Raw genomic sequence first — 21,288 nt, forward strand, 5'->3', positions numbered from 1 at the left:
AGAAGGTTCCATTAGTTTTGTAAATAGCTAATTAACTCATTTATTCAAAAAGGGAGGGAGGCAGAAAGCAGGAAACCACAGGCTAGCTAGCTAACTTAACATCTGTCATAGCTATTATTATTATTATATTAAGCTATTATTAAAGACTCTATAGCAGGGCACTCAGGCAGAGTGAACATGGCTTTGTGAAAGGGAAATCATGTTTAACCAATTTGTTGGAGTTCTTTGAAGAAGTAATATGTGCTGTGGATAAAGGGAAACCAGTGCATGTACTACACTTAGATTTTCAGAAGGCATTTGATAAGGTGCCACATCAAATGCTATTGCGTAAAATAAAAGCTTATGGAGTAAGGAGTATCATGTTGGCATGGATAGAAGATTGGCTAGCTAACAGGAAACAGAGGGTAGGCATAAATGGGTCATTTTCTGGTTGGCAGGATGTGATGAGTGGTGTGCCACAGGGCTTATCGCTGGAGCCTCAACTCCTTACAATTTATATAAATGATTTGGATGAAATGGCCGATGGTATGGTTGCTAATTTTGCTGATGACACAAAGATAGATAGGAAAGTAAGTTGTGAAGAGTACATAAAGAGGCTACAAAAGGATATATATAGATTAGGTGTGAGGTTGTCCATTCAGCAGGATGAATAAAAAAAGTATATTATCTAAATGGTGAGAGATTGCAGAGCTCTGAGATTCAGGGGGTCTAGGATCTGGGTGTCCTAGTGCATGTATCGCAAAAGGTGCAGCAAGTAATTAGCAAAGCTAATAGAATGTTATCATTTTTGGCAAGGGAAATTGAATACAAGAGTAGGGAGGTTATGCTTCAGTTATACAGGGCCTTGGTAAGGCCACATCTGGAGCACTGTGTACAATTTTGGTCTCCTTATTTAAGGAAAGATGTAAATGCGTTGGAAGCAGTTCGGAGAAGGCTTAATACATTAATACCTGGAATGGGCAAATTGTCTTATGAGGAAAAGCTGGATAGGCTAGCCTTGTATCCGTTGGAGTTTAGAAGAATAAGAGGTGATGTGATTGAAATATATATGATCCTGAGGGGACTTGACAGGGTGGATGTGGACAGGATGTTTTGTCTTGTGGGAACTAAGGGTCAGAGTTTAAAAATAAGGAGCCGCCCATTTAAGATTGGGATGAGGAGAATTTTTTTCTCTCAGAACGTTGAGAGACTTTGGAACTCTCTTCCTAAAAAGGTGGTTGAGGTAGAGTCTTTGAATATCTTTAAGACAGAGCTGGATAGATTCTTGATCAACAAGGGGGTGAAAGGTTATCGGGGGTAGGCAGGAATGTGGAGTTGATGTTATTGAATGATGGAGCATGCTCAAGGGGCCAAGTGGCCTACTCCTGCTCCTAATTTGTAGTTCGTAAGGTTCCAAGTAGCTCAACATCCTGACTTGGAAATATATTGCTGTTCCTTCATTGTCGTTGGGCCAAAATCCTGGAACTTTCTACCTAACAGCATTTTGGATGTGCCCACACCAAATCTACTGCAATGATTCAAGGGCAATCAGGGATGGACAATAAATGCTGGCTTTGCCAGCGACGTTTATCTTTCATGAAAGAATAATTAAAAAAATGATGGGCTTGATTCACTACATTTACAATATGGAGAAATACCAGCAAAACAAGAACCACTGGCTAGGATGGATGTAGTCCTCCAGTGTAAAACATCATTTATGTTATAAAACTGGTATGCTGTAAGACATATCAACAATTACATCCAATTTACAGAACAGAAATAATTAATTTCACCCAATTGCCAGCGCTTATGCTTCACATGAATCTCCTCCCACCCTGGTTCATCCAACCCTAAGCAAATTCTATTATTCTTTCATGTAATTATCCAGATTCTTCAATGCCTGGTGTTAGATGACCATGCTAACATCCATATCCAGCAGGTTGACAGCCTGCTGCCAGATCTCTGACAATGCACCACTTTGTTAGCCACCAATAAAGAAGCATCTGGCTTTCTTCCTCACACAAAACGCAACTAAAATTAGCCAATCAGGGGAATTGAAACTGCACTTCAGCACTCCATAGAACTAAACGTGAGTCCTCTACAGTTAAGTGCCTCAGTACCCTTACTATGATATCTAGATTGGTCCATAGCTCTGTTTCAACTGGTTCAAAGACCAGGATTCTCTGTGCCCGCTAGCATCAGGCACGTTTAGTGGCGTGTGTGGACAATATGGAGAGAAGGCCAAAAATCGGTTATACCACGACGTGAAACCAGTTTGCGATCGTCCACTCAGCCTGTCGATGGCGGGCCACATTTCTCGTCATTGGAGGTCAGGAACCTTGTTGTCATTATAAGGCCAGCCTGCTGGACTCATTCACTCACGCTGGGATCATCTGCCTACGTCGGCGGGAAAACACACCAACATGTTTCACAACTACAGCGTATAAAAGGCATGCACTTGGCGAGCTGCACTTCGCTCGGGACTTCAAGGTCTACCTTTCTTTGGTCAGCACTCACAGTCATCAGCACCAGGCTCCACAGATAGCACCACATCACTTTCAGGGGGGCTCATGGGAAGGTCTCTACTACCAGATCAGCCATTTGTGGGTGGCTTTTCAGTGGCTGCAGTGCTAGGGCTTGCTTGGGGAAAGGGGAGTAGTGGCCTCAGGCAAGGGAAGAGGCTGCAGGATGAGGCCTGTACTGGGGATGGAGGGCACATGCTGATCTGTGCAGGTGGCCTCAAGATGGTGAGGGCTGAGGAGGTTGTCACCAGAGGAGATGAGGACAGATGGACATGTGAGGATACGTGTGTGTGAATGAGTGGTGTCTCTTGAGCTGGCAGTGATTGAGATGCCAGTGAATGTGTGATGGGCTTGAGTGTGTGAGTTTAGAATGATGAGATGGTGGCCATATTCTGGCTGCACAGATGAAATCATTCATCCTCTACCTGCATTGGATGGACAACCTCTTCTGTGCAACATTGGCATTGATCACCACTGCCATCCCCTATCAAGCCAGAGTGGTAATGTTGCTGCCCCTCCTGCGGCCACAGCAGGAGTAGAAGACATCACAGTGGGCTTCCAAGGCATCCAAAAGGCGCTCGAGAGCTTCAGTCTTCTTGTCTTTGGGGCCATGACTTCCTTGCTGTTGTCCTGGGCTGGAAGCACTGAGCAAGATTGTACTTTAAATGTGATGCCTCGTGTGATGAAACGCGTGGCAGGCGAATCGGAGCCCATCCACCATGGAAACAGTGTGTATCCTGGGAATGCATAATTAATGCGGCGAGTTTGGAACGATACAGTGTGAAAAGCCATCATGCAACCAACAGGCAAAATGTCGTTTTTCCAGCCTGATACCGCACTTATTGCAAATCTGGGTCGATTCCACCCAAAGTGTGAAATAATCTTTTAGATATGGATTGTCAGATTGTGAGTTCCTGGTTAACTGTGCCATATTATGAGGTGTACAAATGCTGAAATTCTCCCATCAGTTGCCTCTTGTATTGGTTTGATTTATATATACTGGGGATAGATTTACAAGTAAGGCTGCTGGACCTGACTTAGATGGGTCTCAGACTAAGAAGTGTTTGGATCACTGGATAATTTCTTAAAGATATCAAAATGTCAGAGGAAATATCAAGTAGAATGTTCCAAGGTAGAAGGCAACAATCAAGTATTAGTCAGAAATTCATACTACCACATAAAAAAAGTATATTTTCATATTTAACTGATATTGACAAATAATAATGCATAAAATTAATGACTAATGTATATCCATTCAGTGAAACAGTCTTTTCTTTTCATATTCAAGTAGAAGGAAAAACTTGCATTTACATAGAGTTTTCCATGACCACCAGACATCTGAAATTGCTTTACAACCAATGAAATATTTTTGGAACTGTTGTGTTATAGAAAACATGGCAGATAATTTGCACTCAGCAAAATCTCGCAAGCAGTGATGTGATAATATCCAGATGATCTGCTTTTTGTGATGTTGATAGAAGATTAATATTGGCCAGGACACCAGGGATAACTCCCCTGCTCTTCTACGAAACAGTGCCATGGGATCTTTTACTTCCACCTGAGCAGTCGGATAGGACCTCAGTTTAACGCCTCATTCAAAACATGGCTCCTCTGACAGTGCAATGCTCCCTCAGTTTTGTACTGGAGAGTCAGCCTTGAGGTTATGCTCTGCAACCCTGGCATGAACCCAGGACATTGTGATTCAGAGATGAATGTGCTCCCAGCTGAGCCCTGGCTAACACAGTATAATATTTTGCTTATTATACCATGATTGAAGTAATAAGATGCCTGTGATCTATTGGATAATATTTCAATCTGAATTACACAAAGGGCAGAATCTTCTGCCTGGCAGGTGGGCTGGTCGAGAGCGGGTGCGGGTGGGCGCGGATCCGATCGCCGCCAGCGATTGGCTGCACATCGCCTTTTTACATGGACTGGCCAATTAAGGCCTGCCCAGTGTGACGCATGCCCAGTAGCGCTGTGCGGGCGTGGGGAGGATGGAGAGTTGGGGCCTGTGCTCTTCCCTGCATACGCACGAAAGAGCGCAGAAATCTCCCTGAGGCAGCTCGATTAAGTTCAGTTTTAAAGTTTGATAAAAGGAAAGATAAAAACTATTCAGACATGTTCCCTCATGTGACAATGTCATGTTTATGAATTGTTGAAAATGTTTTTATTTATTTAAAAAAGCCTTTATGAGACCTCATCCTGCCCGTGGATGAGGTTTCATGAAAAACACGAAGGCCTCTTGGGCCCTTCGCCTGCTTGCCTCTGGCGCGCACCTGCCGAACAGAAGATTGGAATGATGCGCGGTGATGTGGGGACACACGTGGGGATGTCACCTCGCGTTATTTTATGTATTGGTGTGCGGGGTCTGCCCCCGCTCGCCTGAGAGAAAATTCTGCCTGTAAACTATACCTGTGAACAGTTGGATGATATATTTATTTGAGTTATACACAAGTCTGTGTTACAATGACAAGTTCACCCTTTGGATATCTACAACATATATCCATTTGTATCAAGTATTTAAATCTGTTTATTGGACCTGAAGATGCCACTGTGAAAAAGCTGTGATGGTAGTGTTAGCTGAAGAACCAATTACAATATTTTCATTTACCTGCCATTCATATCTTTCTGAAAGGAGATTAATTTTATATTGCAGCTATTCTGAGGAGTCAATAAAAGTAGATGTACAAATATCGGAAACCAGGGAAATTTTTCTTCGATTTTGCTCAAAGTCTAGACTCACCAAACATCACTTCATCATTCTCTGCTCCCCAACGTAGCCCCCATCTAAATTTTTTTTATCATCCCTCAAGCTATCAGAAAGTTTCTTCTATTGGTATCTCTTAACCTATTATCATAATCTCTCTTTACCAGCATTTTCCAAAGTCAGTGATGAAAATGATTAGCCTCCCTAAACCTGGCAATACCTCCTGACAAATCCTAAGTATTATAACTGACATCATTAAGAGGACACATTTTGCAGCATCTTAATGGTCATTACTCTATGCAGAAAAGACACTTGATATAAATGGGAAAACATTTTTGGGCTTTTAAAATCATATGCTTCCATAATAGTAACATTCTCCCCATCAAAAGTTCTTTTCCTTTTGACATTCTTTTCCTCTGTCTAGAATGTTTGCTTGCCCATGGAATCTGCAGAGTATGTCAGGGGAAGGATTTTCCCCCTGTCGGGCAGGTGGGCCAGGGAGCGGCCGTGCAACTAATGGCCAGCCAGTATGAATTGCACGCTGAAACGCTCAGTGCTGACTGGGGGGAGGAGAGGAGAGCGTGGAAGTCAGTGCAGGCGCTTGGATGCACTCAGTGAAAGCTTCCTGAAGGCACAGAGCTGCCTCAGGGAGCTGAAGATTTCTAACATTAAAACTAAAGATTTTAAAATTAAGGTGAACATGTCCCCTCATGTGACGGAGTCACATGAGTAAGGACATGTTAAAAATTAGATTTAAAATGTTTTATTTTATTTTTATGCACTCATAGACTCATAGATGTTTAGAGCACAGAAGGAGCCCATTTGGCCCATTGTGTCCGCGCCTATGAACAAAGATCTGACTACACTAATCTCACTTTCCAGCGCTTGGACCATAACCCTAGAGCCTATGGCAATGCAAATGAATATCTAAATACTTATTAAATGTTACAAGAGTTTCTGACTCAACCACCCTTTCAGGCAGTGAGTTCCAGACTCCCACCACTCTCTGGGTGAAAACATTTTTCCTCAACTCCCCTCTTAGACTTCTACCTCTTACCTTAACTCTATGCCCCCTGGTTATTGACTCCTCTACTAACAGAAAAAGTGCTTTCCTATCCACCCTATTTATGCCGCTCATAATCTAATAAACCTCTATCAGGTCCCCTCTCAACCTTGGCTGCTTCAAGGAAAAGAACCCCAGCCTATCCAATCTTTCCTCATAGCTCAGACCCTCCAGCCCAGGCAGCATCCTGGTAAATCTCCTCTGCACCTTCTCCAATCACATCCTTCCTATAATGTGGTGACCAGAACTGCATGCAGCACTCCAGTTGTGGCCTAATCAGCATTTTATACAGTTCCTGCTCTTGTATTCTATGCCTCAGCTGATAAAGGCAAGTATCGCATATGCCTTCTTAACCACGTTATCTACCTGCCCTGCCACCTTCAGGGATCTGTGGATATGCACACCAAGGTCCCTCTGATCTTCAGTAATTTCCAGGGTCCTACCATTCATTGTGTAATCCTTTGCCTTGTTAGCCCTTCCCAAGTGCACTACCGCACACTTTTTCAGGTTGAATTCCATTTGCCACTGCTCTGCCCATTTGACCAGTCCATTGATATCCTCCTGCAATTTATGGCTATCCTCCTCATTATTTACTACCCTATCAATTTTCATGTCATCCACAAACTTCTTGATCATACCCCCTACATTTAAGTCCAAATGTACACCACAAACAGCAAGGGCCCCAGTACTGAGCCCTGCAGAACCCCACTGGAAACAGACTTCCAGTCACAGAAACATCCCTCAACCATCACCCTCTGCTTCTTGCCTCTCAGCTGATTTTAGATCCAACATGTCACTTTGCCTTCGATCCCATTGGCTCTTTCTTTCTTGACCAGTCTGCCATGAGGGACTTTATCAAAAGCCTTGCTAAAGTCCTTGTAGACCATATCAAATGCATTACCCTCATCAACACTCCTGGTTATCTCCTAAAAAAATTCAACCAAATTTGTCAAACACAACCTTCCCTTAACAAATCCATGCTGACTATCCCTGGTTAATCCTTGTCTCTCCAAGTGCAGATATATTCTGTCCCTCAGAATTATTTCTAGTAACTTCTCCGCTACTGAGGTAGGGCTGACTGGCCTGTAATTTCCTGGTCTATCCCTTCCTTCCTTTTTTAATAATTAGACAACGTTAGCAGTCCTCCAGTCCTCTGGCACCTCACCTGTGGCCAGAGAGGATCTGAAAATTATTGTAAGGGCGCCTGATATCTCTTCCCTTGCCTCCTTCAACAGCTTGGGATACATTCTCATCCGGGCTTACGGATCTATCCACTTTTAAGGCCACTAAACTCGCTAGAACCTCCTCCCTCTCCATGTTAATTCCCTCTAATATTTCACAGTCCTCCACTCTGATGTCTATACCTGAGTTGTCCTTTTCCATTGTAAAGACCAACTCAAAGTATTCATTGATGACTGTACCCACGTCTTCCGGGTCCACACACAAATTATCTCCATGGTCCCTAATTAGCCCTACTCTTTCCCTAGTTATTCTCTTGCTCTTTATGTATTTAAAAAAACCCTTTGGCTTTTCCTTTATCCTACCCACCAATTCTTTCTCAAGCACTCTCTTAGCTTTCCTAATTTCCTTTTTAAGTTCCCCTCTGTACTTTTTATACTCTAGGGACTCTGCTATATTGAGCCCTCGGTATCTGCATAAACTTCTCTTTTTTTCTTAATCCTAACCTTTACTCTCTTGACATCAAGGGTTCTCTGAACCTGGTATCCTCCTTTGTTTTTACAGGAACATATTTGCCCTGTACCCATGCTATTTTCTCCTTGAATGCCTCCCAGTGCTCTGACACAGTTTTATCGGCAAGTAGCTGCTCCCAGTCCACTTGGGCCAATTTGTATTTCATCTTAGTAAAATTAGCCTTTCCCCAGTTTAGAACTTTTACTTCCGGCCCAAACTTATCTTTTCTATAGCTATCCTAAATCTAACTGAGTTATGGTCACTATCTCCAAAATGCTCCCCTACTGATATGCCTACCACCTGCCTAGGCTCATTTCCAAATATTAGGTCCAGAACTGCCCCTCCCTTGTTAGGCTTTCTACATACTGGCTAAAAATGTTCTCCTGGATACAACTTAAGAATTTTGCTCCCTCTCTACCTTGCACACTAAAACTATCACAGTTAATATTTGGGTAGTTAAAATCCCCTACTATTATTATTCTTATACTTCCTTGAAATTTGATTACATATTTCTATCTCTCCCTGACGGTTTCGGGGCCTAAAGTACACACCCAACATGAGTATGCCCCTTTTGTGTTTTTTACTTCTACCCATTTGGCCTCATTTGATGATCCTTCCAAGATATAATCCCTCCTCACTGCTATAACTGATTCCTTGATCAATATTACAAACCCCTCTCCTATCCCCTTCTCTATCTCATCTGAATACCCTATAACCAGGAATGTTGAGCTGCCAATCGTGCCCTTCTTTTAGCCAAGTCCCAGTCATTGCTATGATATCATACCCCCATGTGGCTATCTGTGCCCTCAACTCATCTGTCTTATTCCTCCTAATTTTTAATTAACATTGGAAGCCTCATCCCACCTGTGGATGAGATTTCCTCAAAAATCCAAAAGCCACTTGGCCTTTTCACCCATCTGCCAACCATAAGGTTGGATAGACAGGGAAAAATTCACTTTAATTAATTTATTAATGTGCTTAACAGACCTCTTAATTGTTGACGGGTGCACTGCCCGTCACCCGAAATATCGTGTGAGTGCGTGATGACGTCGGGATGCTTGCCTGACATCATCGTGTGCTATTTCATGCTCGTGCGTGTCTGGCGCACACGAGCATAAAGGTGTTTTATCACCTTTCCTCCCCCAGTCCTTGGAAGATTTTTCAAATCACCCCCAGTTCCCAACTGCAGGTATTTTCTTTTTGTAATCCCTCACTAATTCTATTTGCTGCTCATGGCTTTCTCACTGAGTTTTATGGCCAACTCCTTCATCCCATGAGAATGTTTTCTCATCTCTTCCCTTGACAGATTGTTTTGGGCTTGACCTCCAAGAAATTTGTTTGCTGATCCCTTCCATCCACTGCTGAAATTGCTTCTCTTTTCTCCTAACCTGGCATAGGTCTAATTGTCTCAACCCTTAAGGTTAAGCTTTTTTAGCTGGTGTTGGTACTTGTCCCTATCTGCTCCCTGCCTCCCTCCCCCATCCTGTTCATCTTCCCCTTCTTCTGCTCTCTTTTCCCCTTTCTCTCCTTGTCCCCATGTTACCTTTCTATCCAGGTCCTATCTCCACCCTTCCAATTCCTTATGCATGTTGCTCTCTCCTCGTATCTTCTTTCCCCTTCTTCAACTTGATCTAATTATCACTCTGTCCTATATTCCTGCTTGACCTGATAATTGTTTCTAATAGCTTTCCCATCACCGAGGTTAAAGTGGGCTATAGTTGTTGGGCTTATCCTTACACCATTTTTTTAACAAGGATGTAGCATTTGCAATTCTCCAGGCCTCTGCACCACGTTTGTACCTAAGGAGGATTGGTAGATAATGGCCAGTTCCTCCACAATTTTCACCTTTACTTCCAGCAGTTTATTAAAATGCATCTGAGCCGGCTCTGGTGACTTTCAACTTTAAGTACAGCCGACTTTCCTTATTATCAGTTTTTGGCCATCCAGTGTCTCAACTACCTTCTCTTTCACCAAGACTTTGGCAGCATCTTGCTCCTTGGAAAAGACAGATGCAAAGTGCGCATTTAATACTTCAGCCATGCCTTCTGCTTTCCTATGTAAATTCTCATTCAGAACCTATTTGGCTCCACTCCTCTTATCACTCTTGTAACATTTATATGTCTATAGAAGATTTTTGGATGCCTTTTTATGTTAGCTACCAGTCTCTTCTCATATTTTCTCTTTGTTTCTCTTATTCCTCTTTTAATTTCTCTTCAAACATTCTACATTCAGCCTGGTTCTCACCGAAATTATCAACTTAAAATCTGTCATATGCTTCCCAATGCCAGATCCTTTGATTGGGCACTGGTGGCACAGGGAGTGAATATTAAGGTGGTGGATGGAGTGTCATAAAGATGCTTTGTCCTGGATAGTATTGAGCTTCTTGTGCTGTTAGAGCTGCACTCACCCAGGCAAATGGAGATTATTCCATCACATTCCTGACGTATGCCTTGTGGATGGTGCACAGGCTTTGGGGAGTCAAGAGGTGAGTTATTTGTCACAGAATTGCTAGCCTCTGACCTGCTCTTCTAGGAACAGTATTTGCATGATTGGCCCAGTTCAGTTTCTGGTCAATGCTAACCCACAAGATGTTGATAGTTGGGGCTTCAGCAATGGTAATACCATTGAATGTCAAGTGGTTGGTTGGATTCCTTCTTGTTGGAGATTGTCTTTGCCTGGCACTTGTGTACACACAGTGTCATTAGGGAGGGAGTTCCAGGATTTTGACCCAGCGACAAGTGAAGGAACGGCAATATATTTTCAATTCAGGATGGTGAGTGACTTGGAGGAGAACTTCCAGGTGGTGGTGTTCCCATCTATCTGCTGCCCTTGTCCTTCTAGATGGCAGTGGTTGTGGGTTTGGAAGGTGCTGCCTAAGGGGCCTTGGTGAGTTTCTGCAGTGCATCTTGTAGCTGGTATACACTGCTGTCACTGTTCATTGGTGATGGAGGGAGTGAATGTTTGTGAAGGGGGTGTCAATCAAGCGGGCTGCTTTGTTTTGGATGGTGTCAAGCTTCTTGAGTGTTGAAGGAGCTGCACTCATCCAGGTAAGTGGAAAGTATTCCATCACACTCCTGACTTGTGTCTTGTAGTTGATGGACTTTGCATGTGGAACACACTTCTGCTATTGTACATCGGTGGCACAGGGAGTGAATATTAAGGTGGTGGATGGAGTGTCATAAAGATGCTTTGTCCTGGATAGTATTGAGCTTCTTGTGCTGTTAGAGCTGCACTCACCCAGGCAAATGGAGATTATTCCATCACATTCCTGACGTATGCCTTGTGGATGGTGAACAGGCTTTGGGGAGTCAAGAGGTGAGTTATTTGTCACAGAATTGCTAGCCTCTGACCTGCTCTTCTAGGAACAGTATTTGCATGATTGGCCCAGTTCAGTTTCTGGTCAATGCTAACCCACAGGATATTGATAGTTGGGGCTTCAGCAATGGTAATACCATTGAATGTCAAGTGGTTGGTTGGATTCCTTCTTGTTGGAGATTGTCTTTGCCTGGCACTTGTGTGGTGTGGGTGTTACTTGCCACTTATCAACCCAAGCCTGAATGTTGTCCAGCTCTTGCTAAAAATGGACAAGCACTCTTCAGTATCTGAGGAGTCTGAATGGTCCTGGTCATCAGTGCACATCCCCACTTTTGACTTTATGCTGGAGGGAAGGTCATTGATGAAGCAGATGGGCCTAGGGCACTACCCTGAGGAACTCTTGCGAGAAATACGCCACCTTTAACCGAATGGCAGGGTGAAGACTGCCAACCAGAACTGGATTAAACTGTGCTTGAATGAAGAGAGGGAATGGAAAAAAGTAACAGCTTGAGTGGAAAGAGGGGAAAAGGAGTGCAGCACAAGGGAGGGGAGTAGGAAAATGATAGTTTACATGAGGCTCGTTACCGACAAGGATGAGGGGGCTGTGTGGGGTATCAGGGACATGGAGGAGTGGAAGAGGGATCCCAGGAAGGACAGTGAATGGGTCTGGGTCATGGAGAAATGAAGTGGGAAAGGCCTGGCATCCTGGATGTAGTGGAACCATCAGTCAAGATAAGAAAATTAGGGGCCCAAAGGGCAGTGCCAATACATACACATGTGGGTCCTTCTCAGGGCGTTGGCTGGCAGAGTCCTTACAGGGCCTTGAGTTCACCTACAACATTTTAATTATCCATGCTGAGAGTGATCTCGAACAATGTCCTTTATAATGCACAGAAGGGAGTGCCAGTTGTGCCATGTCCCACAGAGTAGCGAGTATAACAGTACACACTAACATGAACATTCAACAAAGAGTGAACACAAAAACACAACATTTTTTCTTCCACAATAAAGAAATGTCCTTAACTCTCCTGTAATCGTCAGTTTGTGCCAATTATGAAGCATGCCAGTACATTCAGCTCCACTTAGGCGCAAGAATAAAATGAACCCAATGTAAAGTGAAATATTTACAAGTGAAATTTAAATTTGAAAATGATCTGTGCCACCTCTGTGCTCTCAGGAAGTCTTATGTTAATGATAATGGAGTTGGGCAGCAAGTTGTGGCCATGTTGAAGTATCTCCCTGTTTGTCCAGGAGAATATAGCCCACCCGTATGTGCTGCACTGTTAGCTGATGGCGGGTTTTACCACTGAAAATCTTCCCCATAGCATGAGTGCACACATCTCTTGTACAAGCTACATGCAATTGCCTTGGAACCAGCAAAAAGCCAAAGAGTGGAAGTGGTGCCCACTTTGTGTTCTGCACTGCGCCACAGTTATAATTCCGTCCAATGAGTTTTGCAGTCCCAAAATGTTAATGATAGACATGCATGTTCTGCTAAATTTTGACTATAAATGTCAGAAAGATGGTACATTTTTTTCAAGTCATTTTCATAATACTTAAGTCAAATCAAACTGGTTAGCTCCAGAAATGTCTCAGTCTAAAACAAGATGTAACACTATTTATGACACACCTAAAACCCAGACTGCAAATTTAAATGTTTTACTTTCAGCAACAATGACAAAAAGTCTAATGCAGAAGTCCAGCTTTTAATCTTTAAATCAGTTGAAAGGGAGCAGATCTTCTTCCTACAGCTCCCTCCTCTCCCTCCACCCCAATGTCATGGTGGGGGATGTTTGAGAGAGTTCCTGAGCTACTTCAAAACTTTGTTCCAAGCCCCCCTTTGGCTCAACTGAGATGTTGTCATTTGGCAAGAATTCGTATCAGAGCCTAGCACATGTCTCAAAAGTTCTGTAGACAAAAGTAGTCAATCACAGAGAAGATTAATTTCCTCTCCAACAATGACCTTTAGCACCCTACGAAGCAGTTTTTAAATTTAGCAACTATTCCTTCCCTTCCTGAACCTCTCATCCACCATTGGACTGGCATGGCACCACTCCAGTTTTCTCACAGTGGGTGCCTCTCATTAGCTTTAACATGCATGGCCATCAATTAATCCCATGTATTTAAAGAATCCTGTCCTCCAGCTTGGGATAGCATCGGCATTGAGTTTCAAGGATGTCCAAGATTTATGTGCAGCGTTTCCACAAGTAGGAAAAGATTCTGGAATTCTGGTCCCAGAAAGAAGACAAAGAGAAAAGTAAGAGGCACGGAGACATAGGGCTGAACAATACACTTGGGCATGGGTGGCAGGATCCATATTTGGAAGTGGGTGACTTCCAGGCCCACCGTTGAAATGCGCCCGATAAAGTGCAGATTGGACCAATTGAATTCAGAGGGTGGGTTTGAGGCCTTTAGTTGGTGAGCATCCTGCCCTATCAGTGTTGGAGGGCAGGATGTGCGGCCTTCGAGGTCGTTGGCCATGACCTAGAACAAGGTTACGACCAGTAATTTAAAGGGCCCCCTGGCACGTGACCCAGCGAATGTCAGTACTCATCAGAGTTGTGCAGCTCATTGGAACTTCAGAGATTTGCAGGCTTTTAAGGTGAGTGTGCATTTTTGTGAAATCTGAGGTGTCCAAACTTTGCCACTGAGCAGAGATTGTATTCTTTTTGAACCTGAATAAGTTTTCTACATTTTTGCATACAGGAGTTGTCTAGCTGTTGCATATTTCCCTGCAGAGATGTCAGAGCCTTTGGAGTGAGGGGAGAGGCAGGGGAGGAGTGCCAAAACCAGCCCCTCAATTTAGTGATGGCTCCCTGAGAGCCCTCTTCCCTGCAGTTTCAAACTGACGTGAGTAGCTCATGCCATGTGGTGGGAAGAGGAGAAACCCGACCAAAACACATGCCGCCTGGGAGGAGGTAGCTGCAGAGGTCAGCAGTGTTGGGCTGCAGAAGTGAACCTTGTCTCAATGCCAGATGAGGCTCAATGACGTCATGAGGGCAGCCAGGGTAAGTCCTCAGTATGTGTTTACTTGTGCCAGTATCCAACAGAGGCCATTGCGAACGCGTTAGGAATGTGAGGTTGGCTGGAGCTCCAAGACAGCATGATGCAGCAAAGACATTTCTGTTAGCTCTGATGTCAGTGTGCAGTTATAGCTTTGATCTACTTGGAGGGTGGGGGGTTTGGCAGCCAGTGCGGATGAGGGAAGTGCATGTATGGCTGCCAAACACTCTGCTAATAATGTATCGGCAACATGCATCAAATAAGCTGACAATGCTCGGAATTGTAATGTTACACATTTTGTCAGGAGAAGCATGCCCAAAATGCCCAACAATGAGGCTGGAGTGTTGGGGGTGTGCTGAACCTTGTGGTACTGACCCTATTTGAGGAGGAAGTTTTGATGCTCTTGGAGTCAGAGTCATCCAGGTCCATTTGCAGTGGCAAGATTTAGGAAGGTATGGTTCAGGTGAGATGGTAAATGGCAGAAACTGATAGAAAAGGGGAGATGGCATGTGGGAGGTGGATGGAAGTTTGGCATGATATAATGAAACTCAAAAATATAATTCTGACACTAAAACACATGAAAGCTTCATAATCAGAAGCTTCAGGTGTTGGTACAAGTGTGTATTGTGTCTGCATGGTCTCATCTCTCATGTTGGATGTGACCAATGATGCAGAGCTTAGTGATTTAGCACAAATGTGGGAAAGTTTGTGATGACCACTAACCCCATTGCTTCTGTCCCTCTGTCACAAGTGAAGCCTCTTCCATGGACCCTCGTCTGGATGCTGGACTGCCGCTCCCCTCTCTCTGTCCCAAGCACCAGCGATGATACTGGCACCTCGGCAGGGATTTGCACATCGGAATGGAGTCATGTACAGCCTGGTGAGGGGATTTCACAGTTGCATGTGCAGCTGCCAGAGAGTGTGATGGAGCAGGCCTCGGGCAGTTGGAGGAGTGTCCGGGGTGATCCAGAGACTAATTCCGAGTCAGGTGATGAGTTTTTCGAGTCATCTGTGAGGCGGCAGACGCTGAATGTCTAGCATGAGGTCCATGATGATTTGGCAGGAATCCAGAGGGGTTGCATGCCCTGGCCAGGACAATGGAGGTGTCCATCCAAGCCATGTGCACTGCGATCACCCACTATTTGGAGAGCCAAACTTCCTCCATGGACAGATTGATGGCTGTACTGCAAGGGCAATCCGAACGTATTGCAGACCCAATTGTTGATGTGTGCTCTGACCTGCACACCATCATCCTGGCTCTGGGCTCAGGGGCTCAGTGCTAAGGTGACAGGAGGAATTAGAGCATGGGCACAGACCCAGCTCCTGGGACCTCATGGGAAGGCAGGGAGGACCAAATGGTCTTAGTAGCGGAGGATGAGCAGCAGCCTCCGCTATCTGGAAGTACCTCTCAGGGAAATTCTGATGGGGGCAGCATCTCCACCATCCATCCGCCATTGACACAGTCCTCATGCAGTGCCACAATGACAGAGTATCCTCCTGCCTCTCAGCAAAATTAATCTAACGTGGTGGGCCATTCAAGGCCACAGCCTCACGGAGGACACCTGCCAAAGTCATCCAGGGCAAGTGATGTGGCTGATCAGCAACCTCTCTCCTGTGCAGCTGCAAGCGATGGTAGAGCACTGAGCTGGAGCACTCATAAACGCATCAAAAACTCCACAATAGCCATCAAGAGGGTCACATGGGTGAGAAGTTTGTGCCTGTGAATGTTACTAGTCAATATGAGTTTGTAAATAAACCCAGACCTCATAGTCTCAAGCTGATGTTTTTGTACTATGCTGTGGCTATGAAACTTGATTCTGGAGATAGGCAAAGGTTTTATAATTTCGAGGCAAGGCAGGATGCTTCGAGTGTAAATATTTGGAAAGGGTAAGTGTGTTGACATGACAGTGACGAGTCACACACTGCACTTGGAAAAAGGTTTGGACACATGACGTGCACGCATCTCTGAGGCTGGGACTTTTGAAACTATTGAAACCTCTGCCTTCTTAAGGCACCCCTGTTATCATGGCTATTCATGCAATCATGGCCATGTTCCCTCGCCTCATCCTTGCCCTCATCCTCTGATGAACGGCCCCTATCTGCTGTGCCCTCATCCTTAAGGGCATCTCGTCTTTTGATAGTGAGGTTATGGAGGGCAAGCATACCACAGCCATCTGGGACACATGTAAAGGAGTGTGCTGCAATACCTCTCCTGGTCTATCAACGCATCTGAACCTTATTTCCAAGAGGTCGATGGTCTGCTCAATGATGGCCCTGGTGCTTGCATGGCTGTCATTGTATCTCCTCTCTGTTTCTGTTCTGGGCACCCTGAAAGGCTTCATGAGTCATCTGTTCATTGGGTATTCCTTATCAGCTATAAGCCATCCATCCAGGGCTTCATGGCCGCAGAATAGGTCTGGCACCTGTAAGTTTCAAAGAACGAAGGAGTTGGGACTGCTGCCTGGGTATTTGGCGCATACCTGCATGATCCATCAATGATGATTAATGTCAGCTGGACATTCAATGAGTGAAAGGCCTTCCTGTTGTTGGAGGTGTAAGGCTGTCCAGCAGGAGCCCTTATGGCAATGTGCATACAATCAATGGCTCCCTGTACCCTGGGGAAACCTGCAGTTGCTGTAAACCCTCCAGTTCTATCCAGTTGACTCTGCTTGTCCAGTGTGAAGGAGATGTATTTCCCTGCCCTTCGAAACATCATCAATGAAAACTTTGATGCAGTGGTGTTGCAGCAGGCTACGTTATGCCTCTGAGGTCTCCACATGCTACCTGAAAGGAGCCTGTTGTGAAGAAGTTGTGTGTGACAGTGATGATCAGAGCTTCAGGCATCAGGTTGGAGATCTCCCCTGCAAGCATGTCACAGAATGATGAGACTGTGGTTTTTGAAAAGCTGAGCCTTCTCTTGCATTGTGTCTCTGACATCTGCAGGTAGTCCTGTTTCTGCCTGTACACTCAAGGGGCTGCATAAGTCCTTCTATGCCTCTGATGAGGATATATGACGGCTTCATCACCCTCCGGGCCTAGCACAGCTCTGGCCCCTTCGAGTGCCACTGGTGCATCCTGGACCTCCCAATCTGCCCTTCTTCCTCTTACTCTCCTCCACTTCCTCCTCCTAATCCTCCTCTCCTCCTCACTGGAGGTTGTGCCTAACACTGAGACCACAATGCCCATTTTTTTCAGTTACTTTAAAGTCTGGGGTGATGAACAAGGACTAAATGGAGCACTCAGCAGGAGGATAAAAGGCCTCTAGTTAATAAAATTTTAACTGGAAACTCTGCTTCTTGAATGAAGCACTCCCAGCAGTAACAGAACTCTGAACTGCTAAGATGAAACTCAGGACTCAGCTGAACCTTTTAGCCTAACAAGCTGCCTCATAAAAATACAGGAACCCCACATGGTGTCAAAACAGACTCTACACGTGTATTATTGTGGACACTAAGTATTATTCCAGTCAATTTGGTCATTAGCAAACTTAAATACCTACTTAAATAAAATTAGAATAACGTGGGTGGGCTCTTGATTTTTAACCCTGCCCACCAGCCATATTATTTAAAACTGGCATACTGACGTTGGGATCGCAACCAGACATCATCATGCTTGATAACACCTCTGTGTGGGCAGGGAACACTCCTGATTTCTGAGCATATTATTCAACCCATAAAAGAAGCAGAAAGACAAAGAGAGATAGAGAACCATCAACACAAAATTGTTACGATCTTACCATGAACAATGACCTGTTCTTTTACCGAGTTTAGCTTTAGTCCACCTCTGACTTGTGCACCAAAACCTCAAGTCCTACATTTCTCAACCTATTCCACCTAACCAATCCCCCTCCCCACCCTGATTTACAAGGAATACTGCAAGAGAAACAGTCATCTCCTTCATATAAATATAACACACACCTTACTTCATTACTTAAAATGAAAAACATGGTATGCTATATTTTGTATGTATGTTTTATGGGCATGGTAGAATAGTGATTATGTTACTGGATTAGTAATCCAGAGGCCTAAATTTAAATGAAACCCATGGAGACATGAGTTTAGATCCCATCATGGCAGCTGGGGAAATTTCAACTTAATTAAATAAATAAATACATTGGAATAAAGAGAGAATGATAACCATGAAACTACCATATTGTCATAACTAATGTCCAATGGGGAAGGAAATCTGTTCCCTTTCCCCAGACTGGCCTATATGTTAATCTAGACCCATGGCAATGTGTTTGACTCTTAACTTTCTGAAATGGTCTTGCCACTCAGTTGTATTCAAGAAGGTATTTCACTACCACCTTCTCAAGGGGCAATTAGGGATGGACAATAAATGCTGGCCTTGCCAGAGACAGAGGCATCCCATGATTTTTTGTTCATTCATTCATCCAGAGGGTATTAAGAGTCAACCACATTGGTGTAGGTTTGGAGTCACATTTAGGCCAGACCAGGTAAGGACAGCAGCTTTCCTTCCCTAAAGGACATTAGTGAACAAGAAAACCCTGACAATTGACAATGGTTTCATGGTCATCATTACACTTTTAATTCTAGACTTTTATTGAATTCAAATTCCACCATCTGCTGTGGCAGAATTCAAACACAGATCCTCAGAGCCATTACGCTGATTTACTAGTCTAGCAACAACACCACTATGTCATCACCTCCCCTTAACTGAATAAGTAAAAAAAAGTTATATGCCTAATAACGTTATAAAAGGTACTTGCCAACTGCCCTGAAATTTCATATTTTTATATTGCTTCACAGTAATTTTAAAGTATACATTTAGCAACTTTCTCACATAGAACATGTAGTGATTTCGTTGAAATTACCACACATATCAACAATCTTCAGGCTCTGTTGAAGGAGAGGAATGCAACCATGACTTTAGATAATTACCAATTGCTGGCTGCGCAACCATCAGTTCTACATGGTCATAAACAGACTCTTGCCATGGGCACTTTTTGAACTCTTGTTTATAAAACACTACTTGTGACACATCGTGCTTTAAAACCGACAACACATCCTAACATGTTGGTTTCACTATTATTTCTCTATTCATGTTTTTCCTGGTTAAGCTGGCACAAATAGATATCATTTTAAACAAATTTATCCTGAAATCTGCATATTTAAAACGCTTAGGCAATCACAGTCACAATCAATGGACATAACAAAAGTATTTCCTACCTTGAAAAATTGAAGGTCTTTTCTTCGGGCGTCTCAAGTGTATTTGCTCTACATTCCTGTAGTGTCTATTACCCTTTTCGTAATTATCAAACCCTGTCAAGAATTCTGGTGGAAGGCTAAACCTCTGCCTTGAATTTAATTCATTCTGGAATAATTCTGCAGTATCTTTGTTTTCAGAGTTCAGATTGCTATTGTCAAGTGCCATTGAAATTGCCTTATCAAAAACAACAGGGGACTAAGTCCAGCTTCACATGGAAAGGATTCTTAGAGGACCTTGTTTCTAAAACATACGTAAACTCAACTGTTTGATTGCCTATGATTTACCTCACATTCTTGTTAGGGCAGTCCAGTGAGTTAATGGGCGAGGTCTCATACAGGTGTAGAATTACAAAATAGTCTCTCCAAGCAGCAGTGGATAGATTCAGAACAAAGTTAGAAAAAATGTATTAAATAATTCAGATTTTATTCCTCACAAACAGCTACAAAGATGTGGATGTATTTGTGACATTTTAATTAATTTCATGAACATTCTCAGAAAAACGTGATGGTATGTTCTTTATGTGCAAATATTCCAACGCTGCCACATGTCCTTAGAATCAGATGGTATGGCCCATCAATGGAACTCCTCTATTTGTAGTTTCTGACTTCAAACAATAATACACTCTTGAAAAGTTCTAAATACAGTATTTGGTACAAGTATTGTACAAAGTATTTGGTACAAGCAATCCAGCAAATTCTTACAATGACTAACAACCTTATTAATGAATACACAATAAGCTGTATGACAGAAGTGACGGTGTAGTGGTATTGCGGCTGGACTAGTAATCTAGTGACCCTGGGAAATGCTCCAGGGGCCCTGGTTCAAATCCAGCCATGGCAGATGGTGGAATTTGATTTCGATAAAAAATCTGGAATTAAAAGTCTAATGATGACCATGAAATGATTGTTGTAAAAGCCCATCTGGTTCACTCATGCCCTTTAGGAAAGGAAAATTGTGACTCCAGACCCACTGCCCTCTGAAATGGCCTAGCATGCCACTCTGCTACAAAGAGGAATGAACCAGATGGACACCCCAGACCTAGGCACTGGAAATGACAACAATGCAGCCCTGTTAACCCTGCAAAGTCCCCCTTACTAACATTGGAAGAACGCTAGTGCTAAAATTGGGAGAACTATCTCATAGACTAAGCAACAACCTGACATAGTCATACTCATGAAATCATACCTTACAGATAATAGGCAGAATTTTGCCCTTGATGGGCAGGCAGGCCCCATCGGCTCGACGGTGGGTGGGCAGGTGATTGCAGCCGCCGAAACGGGCCCTGCCGCCATTTTGAGTGGGCGGGCCAATTAAGGCCCGCCCAGCGGGCTGCCCGACGGGAAATGCTATACGCTTCCTATGCGGAGGGGGGTGTGCCCAACTGTCAAAGTGTGCTCTTTCGCGCATGTACACAAAAGAGCGCACATCTCCCTGAGACTAAGTGCTGTCTCAGGGAGATCAGTGAAAGCTTTATAAACATCAAAAATAGAAAAATAAAACAATTATTAACATGTCCCCCTCTTGAGATAGGACATGTTAATAAAAAGCACAGAAAATTTATTAAACTTTTTAAATACAGACATGAAACCTCATCCCGCCAGTGGATGAGGCTTCATGTTTTCTCAGAAGCCTGTCGGGGCTCCTGGCCTGCCCGCAAACCTTAAGGTTGGATGGGCAGGGCCTTTAATTGGGTTAACTACCCTGTCAATGGCCTTCCTGAATATTTAAATGGGGCGGGATGACGTCGGGAGTTCCCCCGACTTCATCCGGTGTCA

General features: G+C 43.9%; 1 protein-coding gene across 5 annotated transcripts in view; it reads right to left on the reverse strand.

Annotated features, from left to right (window-relative positions):
* Positions 1–19,748, reverse strand: part of LOC121284064 (protein furry homolog) — a 520,851-nt gene extending 501,103 nt beyond the window's left edge. For all 5 annotated transcript variants that reach the window (XR_005944426.1, XM_041199077.1, XM_041199078.1 and 2 more), the window contains exon 1: positions 19,474–19,748. Coding sequence is in view for 4 of the 5 variants with exons in the window: in XM_041199077.1 (XP_041055011.1) it covers positions 19,474–19,678 (205 nt within the window). In the remaining variant the exon portion in view is untranslated. The remainder of the gene's footprint in view (positions 1–19,473) is intronic.
* Positions 19,749–21,288: the final 1,540 nt, after the last annotated feature.

Source organism: Carcharodon carcharias, chromosome 11, assembly GCF_017639515.1.
Source record: "Carcharodon carcharias isolate sCarCar2 chromosome 11, sCarCar2.pri, whole genome shotgun sequence".
Lineage (NCBI taxonomy): Eukaryota > Metazoa > Chordata > Chondrichthyes > Lamniformes > Lamnidae > Carcharodon > Carcharodon carcharias.